Source organism: Brachyhypopomus gauderio, chromosome 6 (assembly GCF_052324685.1).
Source record: "Brachyhypopomus gauderio isolate BG-103 chromosome 6, BGAUD_0.2, whole genome shotgun sequence".
Lineage (NCBI taxonomy): Eukaryota > Metazoa > Chordata > Actinopteri > Gymnotiformes > Hypopomidae > Brachyhypopomus > Brachyhypopomus gauderio.
In genome coordinates, this window is record NC_135216.1 from 17,271,160 (window position 1) to 17,291,087 (window position 19,928).

The window sequence follows — 19,928 nt, forward strand, 5'->3', positions numbered from 1 at the left end:
CCTTGTTATACTGACTTTAAACTTGGAGTCTTTCCTAAGCATTCCACTGACCTCATCAAAATATGCCTAACATGAAAAACACCGTATGTAACTGGTTAGTGTGAGACACGTGAGCGGAGGGACAGTCAGTCAGTGCTGCCACTTTTACTGACTCTTGGTTATCGGTAGTGGAAGATCATGCTTACTTTGGGACTGTTTTACAGGGTGATCACATTTGACCCACGTGTTGTATTTGCTTTTAATAATCTCCTCCTTGAATAGCTCGCACGGGGAAAGAGTGATCAAGCTCCACTCATGGCAATGGCTGCCTGGCACATAAAGTACAGTATCCTGACAGGTTTTGGAACATTTTGTAAGAGAAGGACACATGCATATCATTTTCTCTCTTCTTTCTTAGGGAAAAGGGGTTTATTTTCAAACAGCGTACACAGAACCGAGACCTAGCCCATGGGTATGTTTTTTTTGTCACAGAGGTCAGGTTACAAGCACATGTTGTTTTCGGCAAAGCTTTGTGTATGTGTGTTTTTTTTCTGTGGTGTTCTCCTCTGGGTGAAAGTTCTGTTTTCGTTTGTCTGGCCGGCACGGGTAATGTCTCTTTCCACGCCTGACATCATTTTGTAATGTGAGGAGTCATGGAAACTTTATTCCCTGCTGTTCCCTACATGCTCGGCTGTGGCCAGAGTACCACTTACATCCCTCCATCATCACAGAAACTGCATCGTAGCACAATTGTTATTTTATTTATATGCTATTGGCTTAAGAAGAAATATCTTGTGTGATACCATAATGACCACCACGATTAATAATAATAACAATAATCTGATATTTCAGAGCATAAAAGCTCTTGGACCACAAGAGTGAACCTTTAGTATTGGAGTATTACAATACTGTTTGTTTACATAAAGAGTGTTATTGCATGGGTATATTCTCAAAAGTCCAGAAGAGAAATTAGCAAACAGTTATATGGTATGGAGAAATGTAAAGTATAGAACATGCAACACTAAAATAAAAAACAACATAAAAACAAAATTTGGCAGATGCCCTTTTCAAAAGCAAAAATAACTTACAAATTCAAGCATGAATAGGTTTTAGGTTGTATTTTCAGACGTACCATATCATTACAAGTTTCACAAATAGGCATGCTGATGACGGCTGACGACACGTTTGCCATGCAGAACCATTAGTGCAGAGGACATTCAGATGTGATAAATGTCTTTGGTGAATTATTATAAACCGCGTGAAATAGTCATCAATAGGCAGTATTCATCAATTCACCAGAGTCTCCCATCCCACCTACACTCCTGGCCGCGAGGTGGCACTACACACCTCACCAACTGTCGACTACGCCACTTTAGCCTCACCGAGGAAGAAGCGGTTTCGCTATGGCACAGCGGCAGTAAGAAACCAAAGTAAGTCGTTTTCTAGCATTGCACAACTGTCAAACTCATTTCAGTGTTTGAATATATATGGAAATGTCCATCAACGATACGGCCAGACTCTTTTGAGGAATACATATCTAACATATTAACGAAACTAGACAGCTACATAATGCTAGATAACTAGCCATCTAGCTAGTTAACCTACTGGTTTACATCAGCGGACTAACCGGCCGTGGAAATAATTCTGCAGTGTTGCTATTTAGTTACGATCAGTTAGGTTAGGGTTTGCTATTGACAGATTCTGTCTGTCTGTCTGTCCGTCCGTCTGTCTGTCTCTCTCTCTCTCTCTCTCTCTCTCTCTCTCTCTCTCTCTCTCTCTGTGTGTGTGTGTGTGTGTGTGTGTGTGTGTGTGTCGTAGTGTGTGTGTGTGTCTTAGTGTGCTCACTTTTATCTGACAGATCTCGGGTGTTTCTCTTCACACTGTGTCATGAATCGGCCAAAGCCCCCCAGCATCAGGCGCCCTAGCGGTGCCAAACCATCAGGTACGCAGATCGCGAAGGTTGTTGTGTTTTATAGAGAAGTGAATAATGTGCAAGTGTCACACTCCACCCAAATGCCCTCCTCCTCCCCTCTCAGGTCACCCTCCTCCAGGAGACTTCATAGCCTTAGGGTCCAAAAGCCAGACCAGCGAGCCAAAGGCGCCCCCAGCTCTGCTAAAACCACCTTCTACAGGTCTGCCTCCAGACCGCAAGAGAGAGGCAGCCTCTACCTTGCCGTCCTCTTCAGGGCTGTCCAGTCTGGCTAAGCGGCCCAAACACTCGACGACGCCCCCCAGCACACTGTCGCGTCTGGCTGAAGTAGCAGCTGTTGACAAAAGGGCAATTTCACCCTCCATCAAGGAGCCATCCGTCGTGCCCATCGAAGGTGAGGCGTTCTGAGGCTTGGGCGTTACCCCAGAGTTGTACGGTCACGCTTTATGCCATGGGTTGTGCACTGTAGAATATTAAAGCGTAAGAATTCTGTGGATTTGATTGTGCTGACGTCTGTGGGTTTGTTGCAGTTCCTCCTGCAGTGCTTCTGGACGAGATCGAGGGGGCGGAGTCTGAGGGCAATGACGAGCGGATTGAGGGGGTCCTGTGTGGCGCGGTGAAGCAGCTGAAGATCAACCGCGCCAAACCCGACATCACGCTCTACCTCAGCCTCATGTTCCTGGCCAAAATCAAGCCCAACGTGTTCGCTACCGAAGGCGTCATCGAGGTCGGTGCTGAGTGTGGGTGTTGATACGGACCGGTGGTTCTGCTGCTGCTGGTCAGCTAGGTCATTGTGGTGTGTGTGTGTGTGTGTGTGTGTGTGTGTGTGTGTGAACGTAGGCCTTGTGCAGTCTCCTTCGTCGTGACGCCTCCATCAACTTCAAGGCGAAAGGGAACAACTTGGTGTCCGTTCTGGCCTGCAACTTACTAATGGCAGCCTACGAAGAGGATGAGAACTGGCCTGAGATCTTTGTCAAAGTAAGAGTCCCAACCAGCGAGTGGCTCTGATGAGAGTCTAACCTTAATTGGGATCAGACATTGTCTCCTGTACTTTATATTCTAACATTTTATCATTTTTATATCTTATTTTACTCCATTTTGTTTAAGTCATATTTAAATTGTTAATGCTTTTGTAAAGCATTTTGAAAGCTTAGGTTTGTGTGATACCATCAACATGGTCTTATTTAGGTGTACATTGAGGACTCTCTCGGTGAGCGAATCTGGGTGGACAGTTCTCACTGCAAAACATTTGTAGACAACATTCAGACTGCGTTCTCCACCAAGATGCCCCCGAAGAGCATGTTGCTTCAGACTGAAGCAGGCCGCTCTGCAGGAGACCTCAGTGCAGGTGAGCTTCAGCAGCCCTGCAGCGTCCACCGTGCTTAAGGACACAGCGCGTTGGTGTGTTTGTGCACATGCAGAGACGGTTTTGTGTTTCCAGGCAACAGCCCTCATCCTTCAACTCCAGATGAGGATGACAATCAGACCGAGCTTCTGATTGCTGAGGAGAAGCTCAGTCCAGAGGAGGAAGGACAAGTCATGCCCAGGTGACTATGATGACACTGCGGGCGTGGCTGCTACTTCTAGCCAATCACAGTCCAGCTAGCCGTACTGTTATATGATCCCACGTTCTTTTGGTTTTATCCAGACTCTATCGCCTGGGTGTTGGTAGGTCATTCAGGATGTGTAAACCGTCCCAGGTGCTTGGATAGGGGTTATGAGCAGGTCTCTCTGCGACAGGTACGAGGAACTGGCGGAGAGCGTGGAGGACTATGTTCTGGACGTGCTGAAGGACCAGCTGAACCGGCGTCAGCCCATGGACAACGTGTCCAGGAACCTGCTGCGTCTGCTCACGGCCACCTGCGGCTACAAGGAGGTGCGGCTGATGGCCGTGCAGAGGCTGGAGATGTGGCTGCAGAACCCTAAGGTAGCAGGGCGAGGCAGATGGTGTCCTCCTTGACTAGTCCAGATCACAAGCTCCTGTGGTATTTCATCAAGTGAAATATAAATGAGACCCCCCCCCCCCCCCCCCCCCCTCCTTGCAGTTGACGAGACCAGCGCAGGACCTCCTCATGTCCCTGTGCATGAACTGCAGGACGCACGGCGCCGACGACATGGACGTGATCTCCAACCTCATCAAGATCAGACTTAAACCCAAAGTCCTCCTCAACCACTACATGCTGTGTGTCAGGTATGCTGGGCTGCCTGCTGGTTGTGTTTTCTGCCCCCCCCCCCCCCCCCCCCAAGCAACCCTGCCTCTTATGTGTTGCATGGCTTGTGTCTCACAGGGAGCTCCTGAATGCACACCGGGACAATCTGGGCACGATGGTGAAGCTTGTGATCTTTAATGAGTTGTCAAATGCCAGAAATCCTAACAACATGCAGGTTCTTCATACAGTACTGCAGCACAGCCCAGAACAGGCTCCCAAGGTGAGCAACCTGCTCCTCACCTCTGCCCACCGAGCGAGATGTCTCTCGCATTTCCTCTTACTATCTTTTGTTGATTTAAAAATCAGTGCAGCGTGTTGAACAAATATCTCATCAGATTTGTGGTTATTTTTATTTTAAACGAGCCACATGTTTAACCACATGTGAAAGTTCTTCTCATCTCCCTTTTCCTCCACGCAGTTCCTGGCCATGGTGTTCCAGGACCTGCTGACCAACAAGGATGATTACCTTCGGGCGTCACGAGCCCTGCTGCGGGAGATCATCAAGCAAACCAAGCACGAGATCAACTTCCAGTCCTTCTGCCTGGGCCTCATGCAGGAGAGGAAGGAGGCTGCGTACGCAGACATGGAGTTTAAGGTGAGGCACTGTTCAAACGTGAAGCCTAAAGCAGACATGCTGCATAGTTCAGCTTCAAAATAAAAGTCATGTGCAGGACTTAAATCCTGGACTTCTGTCTGTTCCTCCACGCAGGAGCGCTTCGTCATCCAGGTGACGGACCTGCTAACTGTCTCCATGATGCTGGGTATCACGGCACAGGTCAAGGAAGCGGGCATCGCGTGGGACAAGGGCGAGAAGAAGAGTAAGAGACCTCCTGGGAACTTCTGCAGATTGTCTAGCCGTAGGATCACATGTGCTGAGTGTGACTGTGCTCCTTGGCTTTTGTTTCAGATCTGGAGGCGTTGCGAGCCTTTCAGAACCAGATCGCTGCTATCCAGAGAGACGCTGTGTGGTGGCTGCACACCGTGGTCCCTACCATCAGCAAGCTGGGCCCTAAAGACTACGTCCACTGGTAGGGACATCTCCACCTCTGCAGCACAGCCCAGTCTCTGGGCATTAGAAACAATACGTGTGGTGTTCCCGGTAATACACCTGTTGTTAAATGTTTCTTGTGTGTGTGTGTGTGTGTGTATGTGTGTGTGTGTGTGTGTGTGTGTGTGTTTCACCTTCTCTCCAAAGCCTTCACAAAGTGCTCTTCACAGAGCAGCCTGAGACGTATTACAAGTGGGACAACTGGCCTCCAGAAAGCGACAGAAAGTACGAGTTTCCCTTCCTCTGCCTCTTACTGTTAGTGCTGGTGGCCGCTTTGGAATGAACACAGTTGATTGGTTCTCTCTCTCTCTCTCTCTCACACACACACACACACACACACACACACACACACACACACACACACACACACACACAAACATACACTCTGTCTCTTTGGCCAGTTTCTTCCTGCGCCTGTGTTCGGAGGTCCCCCTGCTGGAGGACACTTTGATGCGTATCCTGGTGATCGGTCTGTCGCGGGACCTTCCTCTGGGCCCGGCCGACGCCATGGAGCTGGCCGACCACCTGGTGAAGAGAGCCGCCGGCGTCCAATCAGATGGTAGAGCACCACCCACCTCTTCCTCGCGTCAGCCGGCTCTGAGAGGTCGCATTAAGAGGTCACTCTGCTGGCATTGTGAGATGGTGAGCTGCAGTCTCTGGCTGTGTTTCTGCAGATCTCGACGTGTTGTGTGTGGAGAGGATTCAGCTCATCGATGCAGTGCTCAACTTGTGCACATACCATCACCCAGAGAACATCCAGCTACCTGCAGGGTAACTGTCACTTTTTGTTACTATCACTTTTCGTCCTCAACCTTTTGCTGTTCTCTCTCTCTCCCTCCCTCCCCCTCTCTCCCTCCCCCCCTCTCTCTCTCTCCCTCCCTCCCCTCTCTCTCTCTTTCCCCCTCCCCCTCTCCTTCCCCCTCTTTATCACTCCCTCTCCCCCTCTCCACCTCTCCCCCCCCCTCTCTCTCCCTCCCTCTCTCTCCCTCTCCCTCCCTCCCTCTCTCCCTCCCCCTCTTCCCCCTCTCTCTCTCTCTCTCTCTCCCCCCCCCCCCCCCTCTCTCTCTAACCCTAGCGCTTTATGTGAAGTACCTCACTACCAATCAGTGTCTTCCCCATGACAGTGCCCCTCGGTATCTTCTACTTTTACCACTTCCTTATAAACCAAGTCAAGCGTTGGAGCAAGAAAACACCAAACTATGCAGTACAAACAACCACTTTTGGGAAATGCTAACACCAAATGATCCTTTGAGCCTGAACTGCACGATGAACACAGCTCTCATGTTCTTTAGTGGTCTGCATGGCAGTGTTGCGCAACCGTCCCAGTGCGGTCGGCTCCTGTTGATTTTGGGCAGCACTGAAATGTTCCAAATTCCATTTCAGGTATCAGCCTCCAAGTTTGGCCATATCGACCCTGTACTGGAAGGCCTGGGTGCTGCTGTTGGTGGTGGCTGCCTTCAACCCTCAGAAGATTGGTGAGTCCTTTAGGGCTCCCTGCAGACCTCGTCATGGCCTTGAAGGCCCCGTCTGACGCATCTCACTATTGCCTCGCAGGTCTGGCCGCCTGGGACGGCTACCCCACCCTCAAGATGCTCATGGAGATGGTCATGACCAAGTGAGAAAATATTTGTTTCCATCAAGGGGAAGAATGAACTTATTTATCAGTCGGTACAGGGCAGTGTTCAGTGTCATTTTCAGTTCCTCAAATGTTTCCACGAAAAGCAAGTGTAGCTAACATAATTCATTGATAATTAGATTAAGTGTAATCTAAGTGTGAATGGTGTGTTACTTTGGTTAGTGCTTTGGGTTGGTGAACAGCAGAACTCTGTGAGTAACGGTAGGCTCCGCCCCCCTTAGCAACTATTCCTACCCGCCGTGCACGGTTGCGGACGAAGAGACGAAGGCGGAGATGATCAGTCGTGAGCTGCAGGTCTCTCAGAAGGAGCGTCAGGAGATCCTGGCCTTCGAGAGCCACCTGGCGGCCGCCTCCACCAAGCAGACCATCACGGAGACCAACAGTCTGCTCCTGTCCCAGCTCACCAGCCTCGAGCCCAAGTACGAACGCTTCGGCCCACAACTGTTCCTCCTGAATCTGTTGGTTATCAGTCAGTGAATTCATTATTAACGCAGGTGGATAATGAATTAAATAACAGGTTAAGTTATTAAGTGCAGGTGTTTTTGGGGGCTGCTGTTATGTTTAAGGCGTTTGCTTCTTATGGTCCTTTAATGGCTGCGCGTGTCTGTGCGTCTCCCCCAGGGGCCCCCCGCGCAGACCCCCCCCGCACGTCCAGGAGCAGGTGAAGAGTCTGAACCAGTCCCTGCGTCTGGGCCACCTGCTGTGCCGTAGCCGCAGCCCTGACTTCCTGCTCAGCATCATCCAGAGACAGGTGGGTCCTCCAGCCGTGCACGCTCACGGCCTCCTCGCGCCCGAGAGCACATCGCGCCATCGTTGTCGAGCCGGTATTCAGGTTCGGTACAGAACCATCGTCCCAGAATGTTCCGCCGGCGTGTCTCCTGCTCGTGGTGTCTGACTGCGATGTGGACGTCACAGCCGACAGCTGCACTGGTTTCCCTGTGTTCTTCCAGGCGTCCTCCCAGTCCATGCCATGGCTGGCTGACCTGGTGCAGTCCAGCGAGGGGTCCTTAGACGTGCTGCCCGTTCAGTGCCTGTGTGAATTCCTCCTCCACGACGCAGCGGACGAAACCCCATCTGCCGAGGACGACGACGAAGGGGAGAGCAAAGAGCAGAGAGCGAAGAAACGCCAGGTGGGCTGCTTGCTTCTCCGTCTGGGTTCAGCGGTTACGCTACCAGTGTAGCACGCGGCTAGGTTTCTGGTTCAGGCCTCACCGCTGCCGGGTCGGGCCCCTGAGGAATGTCCCTTAACCCTCATCTCTCCTCCTTCCTCCTGCCCGGTTCTGGTGTGCAGAGGCAGCAGAAGCAGAGGCAGCTCTTGGCCCGCCTGCAGGACCTGCTGCTGGGGCCCAGGGCGGATGAGCTGACCACCTGCGAGGTTCTGGACTACTTCCTGCGCCGCCTCAGCTCCTCCCAGGTGGCGTCCAGGGTGCTCGCCACGAAGGTACCGTACCGGCCCGCGGAAAACTGCACCGCGCTCACGTGGTCTCAAACAGGAGGCTTCGTTCGTCTTCCTCTTCCCAGATTTACGCACCTGCTTTAAATGTGACTGGGAAGTAAACTGTAACACAAGATGTCGTTGCCTTCAGCACCATAGTCCTCCCCCATAGTCCTCCCCCATAGTCCTCCCCCATAGTCCTCTCCCATAGTCCTCCCCCATAGTCCTCCCCCGTAGTCCTCTCCCGTAGTCCTCCCCCATAGTCCTCCCCCATAGTCCTCCCCCATAGTCCTCCCCCATAGTCCTCTCCCATAGTCCTCTCCCATAGTCCTCCCCCATAGTCCTCTCCCATAGTCCTCCCCCATAGTCCTCCCCCATAGTCCTCTCCCGTAGTCCTCTCCCATAGTCCTCTCCCATAGTCCTCCCCCATAGTCCTCCCCCATAGTCCTCCCCCATAGTCCTCCCCCATAGTCCTCTCCCATAGTCCTCCCCCATAGTCCTCTCCCATAGTCCTCTCCCATAGTCCTCCCCCATAGTCCTCCCCCGTAGTCCTCTCCCGTAGTCCTCTCCCGTAGTCCTCCCCCGTAGTCCTCTCCCGTAGTCCTCCCCCGTAGTCCTCTCTCGTAGTCCTCTCTCGTAGTCCTCTCACATAGTCCTCCCCCATAGTCCTCCCCCATAGTCCTCCCCCGTAGTCCTCTCCCGTAGTCCTCCCCCGTAGTCCTCTCCCGTAGTCCTCTCCCGTAGTCCTCCCCCGTAGTCCTCTCTCGTAGTCCTCCCCCGTAGTCCTCTCCCATAGTCCTCCCCCATAGTCCTCTCCCATAGTCCTCCCCCATAGTCCTCCCCCGTATTCCTCCCCCGTAGTCCTCCCCCATATTTCGTGATCCAGACTGTTGTGTAGCAAGCTGTGTTTGTTTGGCTAACAGATGGTTAAGTCCCTCGATCGCACTGTTGTAACAGATGATCTTGTAAATATTTCATATTTATCACAACCCCCTCAACAGTGCTTGGAAATCAGAGACATTTCATAATATTCTCCGCCCCAAGCTTATTGCCCCAGTACTCCCCGTACTTTAAGTTTGACAGCAGACTTTGTCGATTAGCAGAGCGATCCGGTTGAATGTTGCCCCGGGTGTTGCGTCGGCATGTGCTGATTTGTGGTGCCGGTCCAACAGGGCCTGTCCTTGGTGCTGTCCGAGGGCGCTCTGAAGGACGGGGAGGACCGGGAGCCGTCGATGGAGGAGGACTCGCGGGACGCCGAGCTCCTGCCCGCGTACCAGTGGCTCCTGCAGGACCTGCCCAAGCTGCCGCTGTTCGACAGCGTGAGGGCGATGACGGCCAGCGCCCTGCAGCAGGTCCGTCTGACGCTCTCCTGAGCTCCTCACACCCACAGCTGCTCCGCACACACCTCTGACTCCGGTCCTGGGTCACTTCTGCTGGTTGTATGAGAAATCGCATCAACGTTTCCATTGTGTATAGCAGTGTTGATCTAGACAATCATCTGCCCTTTTCTGAAGGCCATTCACATGGAGACGGATCCCCAGACCATCAGTGCCTACCTGATCTACCTGTCCCAGCATGCCCCAGTGGAGGAGCAGAGCCTGCACAACGATCTGGCACTGGTGAGGGCCGCAGCCAACGCTCACGCAGCCAACGCTCACGCAGCCAACGCTCACGCAGCAAACGCTCACGCAGCCAACGCTCACGCAGCCTACGCTCACGCAGCCAACGCTCACGCAGCAAACGCTCACGCAGCCTACGCTCACACAGCCTACGCTCACGCAGCAAACGCTCACACAGCAAACGCTCACAGCAACTTGTGACCAGATTGGTTATGCCGATTAACATCTTGAGAGAGAAATTCACTCTGGTGACTGATCTTTGGTGCGTGTGTGTGTGTGTGTGTGTGCGCGCGCGCGTGTGTGTGTGTGTGTGTGTGTGTGCGTGTGTGCGTGTATCAGGATGTGGCCCGGCTGATTGTGGAGCGCTCCACCATCATGACCAGCCTGTTCTCCAGGCATTCATGTCGGCCGGAGTCAGACGCGGTGCTCACTGCCCTCATCTCCATCTTCTCCACCTACGTGCGTCGCATGAGGAAGACCAAGGAGGGCGAGGACCTCTACAGCTGGGTCAGCGCACTACACTTCCCACAATCCTATGCTCCTAGAGACGCATCACTGCATGCTAGCCCTTTTCTCCTCTTTACACCCCCATTTTGTACCTGTTAAAAGTCGGAGTCTCAGGACCAGGTGTTTCTGCGCTGGACCACAGGGGAGACGGCCACCATGCACATTCTGGTGGTTCATGCCATGGTGATTCTGCTCACACTGGGACCCCCCAAAGGTAAAGCAGCTAGACTCACTAACACATCTGTAGACCTGCACCATATTATGGAGAAAAGTGTAATGAGCAGCTTATTAAAAGCACCTCCACCACCATCCGTGTGTTATTTGGGCACTATGTGTAATTAAGGTGTGTGTGTTTTTTTTAACAGGGGAAAGTGATTTCTTTACTTTGCTTGACATCTGGTTCCCTGATAAAAAGCCACTTCCTACGGCGTTCCTGGTGGACACCTCTGAGGAAGCCCTTCTGCTGCCTGATTGGCTGAAGCTGAGGATGATTCGTTCCGAGGTCTCCCGCTTGGTTGATGCAGGTGAGAAGTTCATCCAAATACCACCACCCCCTGTGACTCAAATTGAAGTCCATTTTTGAACTTCTGTGAAACATTTTCTCCCCCTCCCTCTCTGTCTCTCTCTCTCTCCCTTCCTCTCTCTCTCCTTCTCTCTCTCCCTCCCCTCTCTTTTTCTCTCTCTCTCCCTCACTCCCTCCCCCTCCCTCTCTCTCCTTTCTCCCCCTCCCTCCCTCTCCCCTGTCCCACCCTCTCTCTCTCCCCCCCCCCCCCCTCTCTCTCTCTCTCTCCCTCACTCTCCCCCCCTCTCTCTCTCTCTCTCTCTCTCCCTCACTCTCCCCCCTCTCTCTCTCTCTCTCTCTCCCTCACTCCCCCCCCCTCTCTCTCTCTCTCCAGCTCTTCAGGATCTAGAGCCCCAGCAGCTGCTGCTCTTTGTGCAGTCCTTCGGTATCCCCGTGTCCAGTATGAGTAAACTCCTGCAGTACCTGGACCAGGCCGTGTCACATGACCCGCACACGCTGGAGCAGAACATCATGGACAAGAGTGAGGGCTCCCCGCCGGGCCTCGCACACCGGCCAATCACGTCTCAGTCACGCCAAATTTATGCAAAATAGCTCGAGTGTCTGAACATTGTCACTGTGTTGACAGACTACATGGCCCATCTGGTGGAGGTGCAGCATGAGAGAGGAGCCACTGGGGGGCGCACTTTCCACACCTTACTCAGTGCCTCTCTTCCTCCACGCAGAGGTACGTTTTACACATATATATATATATATAGACACATAGACACACACTCTCTCCACACAGTGAGAACTGTCTTGTTTGCATGGCTGTGCAGACAGTGCAGAGGTGAGCAGGTCTAAGGTCGGTGTGGAGACCCCCCACGGCTCGGTGAAGATGAGAAGTCCCAGCCAGGTGCCAGTCGTTGGCCCAGAGGACGACCTGACCTCCGTCCTGCTGCAGGTGGGCCCGATATCTGAGTGTTCAGATATGTTCACTGTTCGCTTAATTCTTCTGATTGTGACCTAAGCTGTTGTGTATCAAATCACGCCAAGTTCACAAAACCATGAATGGTGTGTTTGTGCACGTCTGTGTGTCTGTCCGCGTGTGTGTGTGCGTGCAGCTGTTTCCGCTGAAGCTGGACCCGCGCTGGCCCGCCCCCCCCGCCCCGCCCCCTGGCCCTGGCCCTGCAGCAGACTCTGGCCCAGGAGCTGCTGCGGGCGCGGAAAGGCACCGGCCAGCAGGGCGGGGTCGCCGCACGCCTCCTGCAAGCCCTGGCAGCGCTGCTCGGCTCCGCCCACGCCGGCGCCCTCGTCATGGCGATGAACCAGAGCCACGCCCTCTCGTGTCCACTCCTCCGCCAGCTGCACCTTTACCAGGTACGAGGGCTGCGAGCACGAAACCCCCCCCACCCCCACCACCCCCCCCCCCCCCCCCGGCTGGTGCGCCCCTCTGACCTCTCCGGTTCTGTCTGTGTCCGTCAGCGACTGGTGTCCCAGGACGTGGCGTTCGCCTCCCTCTTCTTCAAGGTGGTAATGCAGATGTTGACGTGGTTGGAGAGCTCGGCGGGGCAGACGGGCCCCCTCAACTCCCTGCTGAAGTCCCTGGCAGCTCAGCACTCTCACAAGCACCACATCACCGACGGTGATCACCGCCGCTCCTCCTTTAGGCCTGCTGACCAATCCACACCGCCACTTAATACGCCCTCATTTGCATAATGCTAACATCAACTTCGAGGTTTTCTCATTCGTTTGTAGCCATATTAGCATTTTACTATGGAAGTTTTCCCTTAAACATCATTTGGAAACGCTGCTCGTCTGTCGGACCAATCTTGTGCACACCGCCGGTCCCCACCGGGCCGAGCCGTTTTAACGGACCCGTTCTCCTCCCCAGTGCGTGCAGGATGTCTGCGGCTGGCGGAGGCCCTGGCCTACAGGCGGGACACGGAGGTGGCCGTCAGGGGCATCATCGCTTCGCTCCGGGCCGGGGAGAAGTGCAACGCAGAGGCTGATCTGCTCAGGAAAGGTAGCTCGTCTACTGCCGGCTCACTGCACTCCCACGTCAGCCAGCAGGGGGCGCCTCTGCACCGCTCACTCCTGGGCCCAGATTCATTAAGCTTATTAAGATTGCTCAAGGCTGCGGCCGGCCTGCTTCGCTTCCCAGAATCTTCAGCAAAGTGCGTGTCTGGTTCCGTTGTGGTTTTCGAGGGGATTGTGTAGGAATGTCTGTGCTCAGGGTGCATAAGGCCCGACTACACAAGTCCTCGGTTCCTCCAGATCTCGCTGTGCCAAGACGTGGTCGTGGTTATCTGCTTTTATGACCTGTGGCTTCTGAAACCAGACAGAGGCATAAAACAGCCACACTGAGAAACATCCGCCAAGGTCTTTTCAGCCTTGTTTATGTCCGGCCAGAGCCAGACTGGCGTGCGGAGGTGTGTGTGTTTGGTGAGGCTGGACACACAAGGTGGAGGTCGGCCAGAGAGTGCAGCTGCAGCACCGCTTGGGAGGGCCATCTGGGATCGGCTGAGCTGGGCTGTTTCTCACCCTGCAGGATTTCACAACAGTCTGAGGAGTCTAGAAAGCAGCAGAGTGACTGTGTGTGTGTGTGTGTGGTGTGTGTCTGTGTGTGTTTCTGTGTGTGTGTGTGTGTGTGTGTGTGTGTGTGTGTGTTCCTCTCAGTCCTCCAAGGTCTAATGGAGGTGAGGTCCCCGTACTTTGAGGAGCTGCTGTCGCTGCTCATGACTGTCGGCACGGAGACCGGAGCCCCTGGCAACACAGCCGGCCCTGTCGCCATGGTGATTTCACTGCTGCTGCAGGAGACTGAGGAGAGGGTGACGGTGGAATCAGACTCTAAAACGTAAGGAGCTGAGTGAGGTGTAGGACGCTGGTGGACGTTCTGATGAGGACTTCCTCACTGTTGCTTCCCTGAAACAGGCTGCATCTACAGACATTTATATACAAACCTTTTAACTCCTCCCATATTTTGTGGGCAGTTTTTGGTCTCAGAAAAAAGATTTGCGGTACTTTATGCTATATACAGTGTTATTTTGTGTATTTTGGCACTAAGCTCATGCCATAGATCAGATAAACAGCTGTTATGGGATCCAGAGCCTGTGTGTCACGTGTGTGTCACGTGTGTGTCACGTGTGTGTCACGTTCCAGCAGCTTAGAGATGAAGAGATCTAGTTCCAGCTCAGGCATGTTAGTGGACCTGCTGGAGCTCCTCGACCCTGAAGTGACCTCTGTGTGTTCTGACCTCCAATACAAACTGCTCTTCTCTCTAAACAAGGTACCACTCTGACCCCGCCCCTTCTTCTGACTCCACCCATTCATCAGTATGACATGTGGTGGATCTATCAAGCACATTTGCATTGTATCATGAAATAACCAGTACATGTTTGCTTGGTTGATGCTTATTCAGATAATAATTATAATAATAAAAAGTTGTAAAGAAAATTTATTTTCCTTTTCAGTTTTGGAAATACCAGTGTGTCCTCTTTTCATAGAATTGTTTATATATATATATATATATATATATATATATATATATATATATATATATATATATATACACACACATTTTAAGCACAAGGTGAATTGCCACCTTAATGATTAACACTTGCCTGGTTCTGCATCCGTGTGTGTGTGTGCTCCAGACAGGTAAAGGGGGCGGGGTTTGTGCAGTCCCCTCCCACAGGCCTTACCTGCTGGCTCTGCTCACTCACCAGTCTAACTGGAGCACCTTGCACCAGTGCATCAGCGCCCTGCTAAACAAGCCCAGAGAACACAGGTGAGTAGGCCACACCCCCAGACAAACTCCTCCCACACTGCCAGCTCCAGCCCCGCCCCACCAGGTGCTAGGTGATGTGATGTCTCCCCCAGGGTGAATCCGTCCTCAGCTCTGGACTTCCTGTGGGCCTGCTGTCACATCCCGCGTATATGGCAGGGCAGAGACCAGAAAACTCCCCAGGTAGGAGCCCCCCCCCCCACTTCTCCCACCTGGGATCACCAAATCACCATCACTCGGCTACAACAGGAAGACTTGATGTCCCAGCAAACATAATAGTAGCACACAGTAGCTCAGAATTGTAGTGCGGTTGTTATATATCTTCTCTTCACTGTGAATTAGTGAATTAGTTCCAGTTGCATTTCAGATTAGACATGTTCATATTAGCGAGTCTGTATTTGGACCTGTATTTGGTGTATATTTTAGTTTCCATAGTCACAGCGGAGTAATCTGGATATAAGGATATGTCGGCACTTTTAATGGACCTGAGAATTTGTTTTTGTAATATACCACGGTTGAGGTGTTTCTCATTTTATACCTTGTCACTGAGTGTTAATTGGCTTTTAGCGTTTAGTGTGTGTAGGTGTTTAACCAACGAGATGAAGCTGTAACGTGCTCCCCTTCCAGAAGCGCACGGAGACGTTTGTTCTGAAGCTCTCCTCTGATGAGCTGATCAGTCTGGTGGACCTGATCCTGTGGGAGTCCGAGCTGAGTTGGCGAGATGCGAGTCCGTCTGCAGGTGCTCTGGACCACGCCTCCTGCTCCCTCATCCAATCCCGTTTGCCCCTGCTCCACAGCTGTTGCCAGAGCGACCCACAGAGCGTCCGCAACGTCTCCGAATACCTCATCAACCGAGCAAAGAAGTGGGGAGACAGGTATGGCTTGCCGACTAAACAGGTCCGTCTAAACAGGTCCGTCTAAACTGGCCCGTCTATACCGGCCCGTCGAAACCGCCCAGTTGAGCGGAGGAAGGGCTGGATCAGGCTGAGTGCTGTGTGTCGGCTAGAGCAGGAAAATCCCTTACCTGTGTAATTGTGTTCCTCTGCAGCACAGTACAGAGAAGACTGCGACTTCATGATGTTGATTTAGGTGTTTTTAAACTCAAATCATCTCGACAATGTGTGCGCGTCTGTGTGTAAGATGGGCACTCCAAGAACAATAATGTGCCTGTGGAATAATAACAATAATGTGTGTAATAATAATAAACAATAATAAACGCGTCCCTAGCGTTTGTTTCCACAACAGCACTAGTAATGCAGAGTGTGTCTTCAACTGCAGGTGGCGCTCTGATCTCAGGGAGCAAGCTCGCCACAGCCTGACGCCTGCAGAGGGGGATCATTCCCTGGGCTCTTCCTCTCAGCCGCACTGTAACCAGGGTGACGGCGTGACCTTTGTGAGGTCATAGCACAGCTCCTCTTAACGGAGGCCCGCCCCTCTAACAGACGCAAGAAGTCAGCAGGCATCACGATGGCTAGCTGTCAGAATGAGAGACGCTGGGTGGATGTGTAGGAGAACCTGGGTGCAAGAACACGTTTGGATTACCCCGAGCTAGTCGTGCTTATCCTCTGTAGCGTAACAGAGACGCAGGGTTCAGACGCAAGCCAGTGTTTATTGCTGTCTGTTGAACTAATAACAAGTGTCCTTTGCAGGACAGCGAGCGTCTCTGTCCCTGCAGGTCGTTTATCGCTCCTGTCCTCCCAGAGCAGGGCTCTTCTGTCCCTCATGCCTCCTTTGGCGTTATCGCGTGGCCCCCTGGACCTTTATTTTTAGTCTGCCCTGGCCCGACCCGATTAACAAGACTAACGAGACTGGACCAGAGTGACTACCTCCTCCATAAGCTTAACGGTTACTTTTCCCTTAGGTGTCCGTGTGTGAATTTAGCACCTGTTCCCAGTCCACATTTTTATGGCTTCTCTGGCACCCCAGTTCAGCTCGTCGTCAGCTAATTATCAACCCCTCCATGAGGCGTGTTGGAGTACGGACGTCGCAAACACGCGTGCGGAGCGCGGGATCTGCGGGACCGTCCCGCGGGTCCCTCGCCTGACGCCGCCGTCTCTCGTGTTCCGCAGCGTGATGAGCCGCAGGTGTGAGAACCTGCTGCTGCAGGTCTACCTGCACTTCCCCGAGGTGATCCAGCGCACGCACCTGCCCGACGCCTGCGTGAGCGGAGAGGCCACCGCCGCTGGCAGCACCTGCAAGGTACGAGTGCGAGTCCTTGGCCTCCTCCGGTCAGTGGTGACCCTGCGCTAACGAGGGTGTTTCCTACGCAGCTGGACGTCCTCGTGCACCGCCTCATCACTCTCCTGGCCGACACGGGGGAGACCAAGTCGGCGGAGAGCCGCGCGTCCGACGCTAACCTGGCCTGCAGGAGGCTAGCCGTGTCCCACCCCGTACTAATGCTCAGGTGCGCTAAATCACATGACTCCACAAACCTACAACCCAGAGGTTCAAACGAAGCCAACACACCCCCCCCCCCCCCCTTTGCCTCCACAGGCACCTGCCCATGATCGCCGCCCTGTTGCACGGCCGGGTCCACCTGAACCTGCGGGAGGTCCGCCAGCAGCACCACCTGACCACCTTCAGCGACGTGCTGGCCATCCTGGAGCTGCTGCAGCCGCTCGTCTTCCACCCGGACCACCAGAGGGCGCTGCAGGACTGCCTGCTCTCTTTTATTAAAGTCCTGCAGGTGCCGCGAGCTGCTTGCTTTAGAACCTGCTCTTGTGTGAAGCTTTATTTAACCATCACGACTAGGTGGGAGACCACAGTATTGTGTGTGACAGGATAGCAGACTAAAGGCATTTTCTTGAGTCAGGAGTTTGTTTCATGAGCAGCAGTAATCCACAGGGTAGAGTTCAAAATTTACTTTTTTAAGACTTGTATAACTCTTTCCACTGCTGGTTCTAGCATTTCAGCCAGTCAATGAATAGAGCTCTTCAGGAGAAATAAATGATGGCACAATAAAAGAAAACTGATATGATTAATGTGAGTGTTGATATAGGTATGTAAATCGAGGCATGATCAAAGTTGACCAAATCCGTCTGTCTTGCAGAACTTCAGAAGATTGTCCCGTATGCCTCTTGTTAGCAAATTTGTGCAGTTCATTCAGAAATACATTACCCATGATGCCGCTGCAGCTGTGCCTTATCTACAGAAGCATTCGGATGTCCTACAGTAAGTCATGACTTTCGTTCTTAAAGAACGAGTTAAAGAGTTCTCTATTTAATATGTGAATTTTCTTTAAACTTCTGTATGGTAAATAAAATCCCCTCTTTCTTCTCCTCCTTTTCTGTGTCTTTGTAGGGGTCTTTCTTCAGAGAATCCAGACCTGGTGCAGCTGAAGTCTCTCCTTGCTGGTCTCACTCTGCCTGTGAAGACGACCTCCACAGAGATCACTGCAGAGGACAAACACGGTAGCTCATCCCTCATCTCAACACCTTACCGAATAAGCATTTCTGACTTCCATTTTAAATCTCTCTATATCTGTCTGCCCGTCTGTCTGTCTCCAGGTGAGGACTCTTCCTCTGGCTCACTTCCTCTGGTCAGTATCTCCGCCTCCGTGACACTCTCCTCAGCAGATATGACTAAGTACCTGAAGAAGATCTCACGAGGAGAGGCCATTGAAGGTGGGCCACGAAGCCTTCTGTGTTGGTTTAAACTCAAACATATTGGACATAATAATAATAAAAATTAAAATAATAATTACGTTGCTTTTTCCAGACGTGCTGGAGGTCCTGACTGAGGTTGATGAGAAGTCAAAGAGGACTCCTGAAATAATTCAGTATTTTATTGTAAGTCTGCTTAATTAATTTGTCAGTGCTGTGCTGCGCTGTGCTGTTCCATACACGGCGTAACCGTGTTCACTCTTGCAGAGCGACCTGCAGAGACTGATGACCTCACCCGAGGAGCTGTGTCGCAACATGGCCTTCAGCCTGGCTCTGCGCTGTATACAGAACACGCCCAGGTAGGCCGCCCGCCCGGCCCGGTGGGTCCAGGTGGTCCCAGCTCAGGTTCGGAGCGAGCCTCTCACTGTTGTCCTCCTGCATCTGTGCAGCTTGGCGTCAGACTTCCTCCCCACCTTCATGTTCTGCATGGGAAGCGGCAACTTTGACGTCGTCCAGACAGCCCTGAGGAACCTTCCAGAATACGTACTTCTCTGCCAAGGTAGCCTAATCAGGGCGTTTATTAACCTTTCTGTTAAAAGCTGGGAACAAACTAACTACTTTGTGTGTTAACAAAAGAAATTAAGTTTTAAAAAAGGTTAATTGACGTGTTTGGTATTTTCAAGTCGGGTTGAGCTGTCCTAACGTCCTCTACCTATGGTAGTTGTCGGTTTGTTCGGTTAGCCTCCCTGCCTTGTCTTAACATGAAAAAGAGACGATGCTTCTCCGTCTGGCTACACCATTGAAGTGCTGACCAGAACCGGTGCGTCATGTCGTCTCTCTCCAGAGCATGCGGACATTCTGCTGAAGAAGGCTTTCTTGGTGGGGATCTACGGCCAGATCGACACCAGCTCTGTGATATCAGAGTCCATGAAGGTTCTTCGCATGGAGGCTACAACTTAGACTGCCTTTTTTTCTTTTTACTGCGTTACTGGAAGCTTTCTGCATTTGTCATGATGGGCTTGGCAGCTTCACCTGCTTAAAACACACGTCTTGGGGTCAAGTGTTGACTTTATTATTCCCAGAGTAGCTTTTGCCCATTACATTTAAAGAAATGATAACAGGAGTGTGATTTGTATCTAATGTCATTTTCCATGACTTTTTGGGAGTTATAAACTTTTTGTTGTGGATTACTTTGTGTAATAAAAAAGATGTCTCGAGTCCCCCCCTCAAATGGGTCATCTTTCCTTCAGGCGTTCCTTTGTGTTCAGTTTATTTTGGTCCTCTGTTTAGAGAGCATTTACCCGCCTGGAGAGCTGGAGGGATGATGAACTCTTTCTGCATGGCTGCAGTATTCCTTTGGATTTCCCCCGCGTTCGTGTCCCTGACGAATTTCCAGTTATGTTACAACCGCCGTGATGGAACTCAATTTGCCATGAAAGTGCGAGTTGTTTTTTGCCCAGTGTCACTGACTTCATCCGAAAACATCGTCGTGGAGAGAGAGGGAATAGGGAAAACATGGCGCAGACATGCTGGCGAGCGTCCTTTCTCGGGTCTGGGCTGAATGAACCGCGTCAGTAATAGTTGGGTCGGAGAGAGGGCCCGTGTGCGGAGCGAGCATACGGGCGCGCTGTTGAGGTGAAGACCAGAGTGGCTGCCTAGGTGTCCGGTTACTGTGG

At 52.2% G+C, this 19,928-nt stretch overlaps 1 protein-coding gene across 1 annotated transcript; it reads left to right on the top strand.

Annotated features, from left to right (window-relative positions):
• The first annotated feature begins 1,274 nt into the window (after window positions 1–1,274).
• On the top strand, window positions 1,275–19,469 carry ints1 (integrator complex subunit 1). Its single transcript, XM_077009227.1, is given in 49 exon segments — window positions 1,275–1,409; window positions 1,798–1,921; window positions 2,016–2,303; window positions 2,440–2,636; window positions 2,750–2,887; window positions 3,098–3,257; window positions 3,351–3,456; window positions 3,650–3,836; window positions 3,955–4,100; window positions 4,198–4,339; window positions 4,538–4,714; window positions 4,829–4,937; window positions 5,027–5,147; window positions 5,315–5,392; window positions 5,569–5,726; window positions 5,842–5,938; window positions 6,551–6,642; window positions 6,722–6,782; window positions 7,025–7,222; window positions 7,425–7,554; window positions 7,754–7,933; window positions 8,095–8,244; window positions 9,411–9,590; window positions 9,753–9,857; window positions 10,197–10,364; window positions 10,467–10,578; window positions 10,730–10,888; window positions 11,261–11,407; window positions 11,513–11,611; window positions 11,703–11,827; window positions 11,988–12,023; window positions 12,025–12,243; window positions 12,349–12,508; window positions 12,758–12,889; window positions 13,543–13,720; window positions 14,029–14,152; window positions 14,520–14,653; window positions 14,746–14,833; window positions 15,278–15,525; window positions 16,720–16,849; window positions 16,921–17,054; window positions 17,144–17,336; window positions 17,700–17,821; window positions 17,951–18,060; window positions 18,157–18,273; window positions 18,368–18,438; window positions 18,520–18,611; window positions 18,702–18,811; window positions 19,097–19,469. Coding segments are annotated over 48 exon segments (6,579 nt in total). The 5' UTR covers window positions 1,275–1,409; window positions 1,798–1,866; the 3' UTR covers window positions 19,213–19,469.
• The last annotated feature ends 459 nt before the right edge of the window (window positions 19,470–19,928 follow it).